At 43.4% G+C, this 6,800-nt stretch overlaps 1 protein-coding gene across 1 annotated transcript in view; it reads left to right on the top strand.

Moving 5' to 3' along the window:
* Nucleotides 1-6,800, top strand: part of SGPP2 (sphingosine-1-phosphate phosphatase 2) — a 129,074-nt gene that overhangs the window by 83,878 nt on the left and 38,396 nt on the right. The window contains exons 3-4 of the mRNA XM_007464337.1: nt 2,430-2,609; nt 5,858-5,947. Of these exons, the coding sequence (XP_007464399.1) occupies nt 2,430-2,609; nt 5,858-5,947 (270 nt within the window). The remainder of the gene's footprint in view (nt 1-2,429; nt 2,610-5,857; nt 5,948-6,800) is intronic.

Below are 6,800 nucleotides of genomic sequence, written 5' to 3'. Positions count from 1 at the left end.
TTCCCTACAACCTGAAAAACATAGCTCCACTTTCTCTGGTTTGAAGAGCTCTGTCATTACAGTAATTGCTGTTTGTAACTTATTGATCAGAAAACAGTGTGCTGCTATGGGAACACTTTTAAATAAAATGAACAATTGTCCTCATTCTTAAAAACATCCTTCAGATATAGAAGGCAAAAGATAAATGAAGTCGAAGAAACTCGTGGACTTCAAGGAAATTAAATTTTGTCTGAATGAGGGTCACACAGTCTGTCTTCACTCTATGATTTTAATGTTTCCTGTCTGAAGATTCTGTGTATTTTTGAGTGAACTAGAGTTAGTCATAATGCCTGTAATATTCTTTTTGATGTTGATGAGTGGGGAAGGGGCAGGGTTGAGAAACATTTATATCCTAGCATCTTCTGAGAAATTCTTAGTAGTCAACAACATCTGCAAGTTTTCCAACTCCCCAGAAAATAGTCGGTCTGATGTGGTTTTTATAGGTTCACAGGAGGGAGAGGCAGAAACATAAAAGAGTAAGCTGGTTTCCAAAACAGTAGTTTCTGGTAATAAGGGGATGGTAAAGAGGTTAAGTTTCAAAGTCTGATTAGAAATCGCAGCTATGGAATTTGGAGTGATTGTCACTGAGGCTTTAAAGCCTGTGGATTTGGCCTGCTGTGCACAGACAGTGGTTCTTGATTTTTAACCCAGAGCAAAGTGGCAGCAGAGCACAAAAACATATGCAGCGTCTTCTGGGGGATACTGAGTGTGCTGGGATAATGTTCAGAATTCACCGGCAACTAGATGAGTTAAAAGAAAGCACCACAATGTGGGAAACTCTAAAGCAATCTGGCTGACTAATCAAAAGTATTTTGAAATAGTCCTTCATAGCGGGTTTTGTTCCAAAGCCAAGTAACTCCATCCATCACAAGCTAAATAAAGCCCTAGTAAGATCAATGCGATCATGGTAAGATGAGGAGGAGGTTTATAATTAAAGCCCATGACAAAGTGACCTGTGCAAGAATACAGTGTAAAGCCGGCCGTGCTTCTCAAATTCTCATGTGCACATGAACCACCCGGGAGTCTTGTGAAAATGAGGGTTCCAATTCCGTAGGTACAGGCTGGGGCCTGAGATTCTGCATCTTAAAACAGCACTCATGTGGTGTGGATGCTGCCTCTCCTCAGACCACACTTTGGGTTGCAAATGCAGAGACTTAAGTGAATGGGTTGCTTCTCCCTCTTTTATAACAGATCACGGAAATGTCCTGTGAAGCTCTGTGACAAAGTAAATAAGTCTATTGTTAACAGTCCTATTCATCTTAGGAGGGTATGGAAATCAATTCTGATATCTGTGTTGTACTTTAAGGGAAAAAGAGAAAGGGATTTTTTCATTAATGGCATCATGGAAAAAAAAAATTCAATTGAAAAACTTCCAGATTGAGTTGTGTTTATTTTAGGGTTGAAAATAGTCACGCTATTTATTGTATGACGCTCTTGAATACTGAAAAAAGTTAAACTATATCCAGTATGTTGCCTGCATACATCAGGAGTAACAGTGGCATTCAAAAAATTTTAAGCTAGAAGTTCCAGAAGTCACTTTTTTGGTTAAAACTTGAAGGACTGTCTGATTGAGTATTATTAGATTCTTAGTCCAGGACCATCCCGAAGGTATGACTGTGCTAGTTTAAGGCACATTTTTTTGAAGCCAAACTCTCTGGATTTGAATCCGTTAAGTCTTGCCACTTACTATGTACAATGGTTTACCCCTCTGTAAAATGGGTCTGCATTCTACAGGTACTATTGGATTAAGTGAGTTAATATTTGTAAAGTTCTTAGACCACTGCTTGGCACACATACCAGCTATACAAATGTTAAATATATGACCAAAATAAGTAAGACATGTGTTAGTGTCATATCTTAGTTGCCCAGTGACCCTCTGGAATCCAGAAGGGCTGTTTTTCTCTTTTTTGTTTAGAAATTTATTTATTTATGTATTTATTTGCTGTGTTGGGTCTTTGTTGCTGTGCCCAGACCTTCCCTGGTTGCAGAGAGCAAGGGCTTCCCTTTGTTGCGGTGCGTGGGCCTCTTATGGTGGCTTCTCTCGTTGCGGAGCGTGGGCTTCAGTAGTTGTGGCGCTCAGGCTTAGTAGTTGTGGCATACAGGCTTAGTTGCTCCACAGCATGTGGGATCATCCCAGACCAGGGATCATACCCATGTCCTCTGCATTGGCAGGCGGATTCTTAACCACTGCGCCACCAAGGAAGTCCCGGCCTGTTTCTCTTTTTAACAACTAAAATGTCTTCCTACAAGACTTCCCCATAGGCCGCTGGGTCAGAGAGAAAGGTGATTTCAGCCAACCAACAGGAAACCTCAAAATAAATTCATAGAACCTAGGAGTTTATTTATTTTGCTCATTTGGTTAGACTTACCTCCATCCTTTGGTTTGGCAGTTGGTGATGTATATTGGCCAGGTGGCCAAGGATGTCTTGAAGTGGCCCCGCCCCTTCTCCCCTCCTGTTGTGAAACTGGAGAAGAGAGTGATTGCTGAGTATGGGATGCCGTCCACCCACGCCATGGCAGCCACGGCCATCTCCTTCACCCTCCTTATCTCTACCACGGACAGATACCAGGTAAGGCGCAGACTCCCCTTCGTCCCGTGTAACGCCATCCGTACGACGAGGCAGCAAAGAGTTTCCCTTCAGGGTTTTCTTTTTTGAAGGAATTTGAAGTTTATGGAATAAAGATGGGGAACAAAAATTTACTGAGCAGTCAGTGACAATTTCTTTATAAATGAAGTGACCATATGATTTAGTACCCACAGCAAGTTGTGCCCGAGAGTGAAAGTGGACACCATTAATAATGACAACAGGGGCTTCCCTGGTGGCGCAGTGGTTGAGAGTCCACCTGCCGATGCAGGGGACACGGGTTCGAGCCCTAGTCTGGGAGGATCCCACATACCGCAGAGCGGCTGGGCGCGTGAGCCATGGCCGCTGAGCCTGCGCGTCTGGAGCCTGTGCTCCGCAACAAGAGAGGCCACGATAGTGAGAGGCCCGCGCACCGCGATGAAGAGTGGCCCTGGCTCGCCACAACTAGAGAAAGCCCTCGCGCAGAAACGAAGACCCAACACAGCAAAAATAAATTAATTAATTAAAAAAAATAATAATGACAACAGCACCACAAACACAACCAGGGTGTGTGGCATCCCGCTTCCGAAAGCATTTTCACCCTGAGCTGCCCGACCAGATGGCACTGAATAGGTGCTCTCATCCTCTGTTTGCAAGAGACTCGAGGGGTTTATGATCCTAGTAAATGATCCTCCAGGGCTGAGATGATTTCACCAAATCCTCCAGCTACATGTCCCAGGGCCCAGGGTGAAATAGTCTGTTCCCAAATTAGCCCCCAAAGATGTCTCTGCCTTTTTGGGGGGCTCAACCATTAGAAATAATCATTCCATATTTTCTAGAAAGCTGTCTAAATGACAGGTGATTAATAACTGTTGAAAATAGAAGAATTTCACTTAATATCTGCTTAAATGCCATTTATAGTAAGACCTTTTAAAGGTTATACTATTACTGCAATGAAGATTTACTTTTCCTTTCTGAGAACTCTTGCTCTAATTTTGTGCTTAATTTCAGAAATTTTACCTTTTACCCGTTGGAAAATTTAGATTTCATTAACTCTAGCAGTCTTGTATGTAAATGACAGTATTGCTTCTCCTGCCCCTCTACACCAGAAACCCAGGGATGTTCCATGTTCCAGGTTGTACAGAAATGGGGTGTCAGCCTGATGTGATTGGAAGAGGATAAGATTAGTGTCAGGTCCTGGCTCCACCTGGTCTTCTACCTGGTCACCTGGGGTCAGATCTCAGTTTCCTAAGTGGGAAAGGGACAAGTATAGTATTATATCCAACTAGGTATAATCTTTTTTTGTAACTTAAAAGTCATGCCAGGGTCAAACAATGTCCAAGCTCCCCAGTACTATCGGAAATTAATTGAATGCAGACTTCTGAGCTATGTCATATTGCGTGCCGTCTGCCCCAGAAGGACATAGTGGGCCCAACACTGACCCCCATCGGGCTGCTGTCAGCATCCAGAGAAGCCTGTGAATGTGCTTCTCTTAGGAAAAAAGCAACAAGTGGCGCTGACTGCAGGAAGACAACAACAGTCATTTATATGCTCATTTTAAGGCCACCTGGATCTTCTTAAAAATGTCTTTACAGGGCTTCCCTGGTGGCACAGTGGTTGAGAGTCCGCCTGCTGAAGCAGGGGACACGGGTTCGTGCCCCCGTCCGGGAAGATCCCACATGCCACAGAGCGGCTGGGCCCGTGAGCCATGGCCGCTGAGCCTGCGCCTCCGGAGCCTGTGCTCCGCGACGGGAGAGGCCACACCAGTGAGAGGCCCGCATACCGCAAAAAAAAAAAAAAAAGTCTTTACAGCTTACGTGAGGAAACGATTTTCTTTTCTTTTCTTTTTTCTTTTTCTTTTTATTTTTTTGGCCACACCGCTTGGCATGCGGGATGTTAATTCCCCGACCAGGGATCAAACCTGTGGCCCCTGCAGTGGAAGTGCAGAGTGTTAATCACTGTACCGCCAGGGAAGTCCCACAATAGTTTTCTTAAGGCCAGAGTTGTTATGTACTTCTTTCATATTTAATTTTTTAATAATGTATTCAGCTTTGGGGGTTATTTACTCATGAGTAGCTCTAAAAGTGGGTTTCTTTATACAAATATGTGTTCAGGTGAATACCAACCTCTAAATTCTGAATGCATTAACTCCTTAATTTTCAACACTTTTTTGATTAAAATCAGAGACCCAGTTAATGATAAATCTTAAGAAAAGATGCACAACCCTGTGTTATTATACTCAGATGTTGCATTGGAAAGAACATGCTGGGCTTGTACTTAGAAGATGTGGCTTTTGATTCAGACTGTGTCACTACTGGCTGTGTGACCTTGGGCAAGTCATTGCACCTCTCTGAGCCCCAGCTCCTGTTGTGAGGGGTGATTGATGGGCAAGCATCTTTGTGCTAGAGTTCAGTACTAATGCAACTTATTATCAAGGTTAAGGGTTTCCTCATTTGTGGACTGGGGCTAGTAATAGAACCTATTTCATACGGTTGTGTGAAGATACATGAGATAGTGACCATAAAGCACTTCACATAATATAGACAGTTCTCTATCCTCTTTATCCTTATGACCACAGAAGACCACAGACATCAGTACTTGAAGCAACTGGATTATAGCTTTGTGTCTAGCTCATAAGCAGAATATTTGTGTGTTCTTTATATGACTCGTCATTAGCCAGATTCCTCCAGCTGTTTTCATTACTCACGAGCAAATGTCAAGATTCAGTGAAGTCTGGACTCTTGCTTTGACGTATCTGTACAGAAATAGGCCCAGTCTTAACATGCGGCCATTGTTACCAGGCTTCCTCAAGAAGCCGGTTGTTGCCAAGCTTTATCATCACAGCACACGATGGGGTTGGACTTCCAAATTACAGTACTTGTCTACCTGCCTTGCCTCTTGGAAATACTGTATATTTCGTAAGTTTTAATCTAAAAATAGGTAGAAATAAAAAATTATTTACTCCATTAAAACTTGTAGCACAATAGCTAAGGTCAAGTTTTCTACTCTGTCTTATTTGCATGTCAATATGTTGTGAAACTTCCTTCCAGAACTATATTCCTAGGCATCTTCCCCTTCTCTTTCCTTAGTTTTCCCATTTTTCAAGTGATTTTAGATCATCAGACTGCTGGTCTAGGGAATATGATATTGAGACTAGGAGTTACGGGATCAGAAATCTTATTCCTTTCCACAGCATCAAATTGTATGTGTCTGAACCTGACCTAATGTCCTTGTTTTCTCTTCTCCCCCTGCAGTATCCCTTTGTTTTGGGACTGATGACGGCTGTGGCGTTTTCCACGTTGGTGAGTCTCAGCAGACTTTACACTGGGATGCACACAGTCCTGGTAAGCCTTTGTGGGCAGGTCTTGGGGTGATTATCTGAATAGGAGTGTGGTTAGTATGTGTTTATTAAGTTATTTGCATATGTAATTGTATTTCCCATCAGGCCAGTGAATTAAGGAATTATTATCTTATGGCACATGTATAATAATAGTAATGAATCATTAAGATGATATGAAGGAGGCTGAACTGGGCTAGACCCTCGTGACTTTGAAGCTAGAATGGTAACAAAGATTCAGGTAGTTTGTTTACATGCCGGTTTACTGATGATGCAACAGGAGGTGCAGAAAAACGCCCGAGGTCAGGGAGCTGAGTGATGGATGAAGTTCTCCACTTGGTCCTCGAAGATGTGGGTGTGAAATTGGGGGTCTCAGCTGTCCTTGCAGGGTAGGAGTCCCACCAGGTCAAAAGAGCCCAAAATCTTGAGCTTGCTTCCTTCCATACTGGCTTTGCATTTAAAGAGCTGTCCATGTTTTTACCGTACTAGGAATTTTTTTCGGGGCTTCCATAGTTAGCACAGTTAAAATTACTCAGTTCTATTTCGTAGTGTTCCAGCCAGCTACCTTGGAGTTGCAGAGCATAATGCTGGCCATGGTTTTACCAAGGGCACTATTTATCATCATAATTGCTGCAAGAAAGGTTTCTTTAAAAAGGACTAGGCCGTTGCTTATGGTGTTACTCTTCATGTGAGGCTGAAAAATTATGTTAGCAAAAGACCTCAGAGGGGGCTTCCCTGGTGGCGCAGTGGTTGAGAGTCCACCTGCCGATGCAGGGGACGCAGGTTCGTGCCCCGGTCCGGGAAAATCCCACATGCCACCGAGGGGCTGGGCCCGTGAGCCATGGCCGCTGAGCCTGAGC

The sequence above is a fragment of the Lipotes vexillifer genome, unplaced genomic scaffold (genome assembly GCF_000442215.2).
Source record: "Lipotes vexillifer unplaced genomic scaffold, Lipotes_vexillifer_v1.1 scaffold782, whole genome shotgun sequence".
Taxonomy (NCBI): domain Eukaryota; kingdom Metazoa; phylum Chordata; class Mammalia; order Artiodactyla; family Lipotidae; genus Lipotes; species Lipotes vexillifer.
Note: the sequence above shows the minus strand (reverse complement) of the source record. Positions and strands in the feature narration are given on the sequence as shown.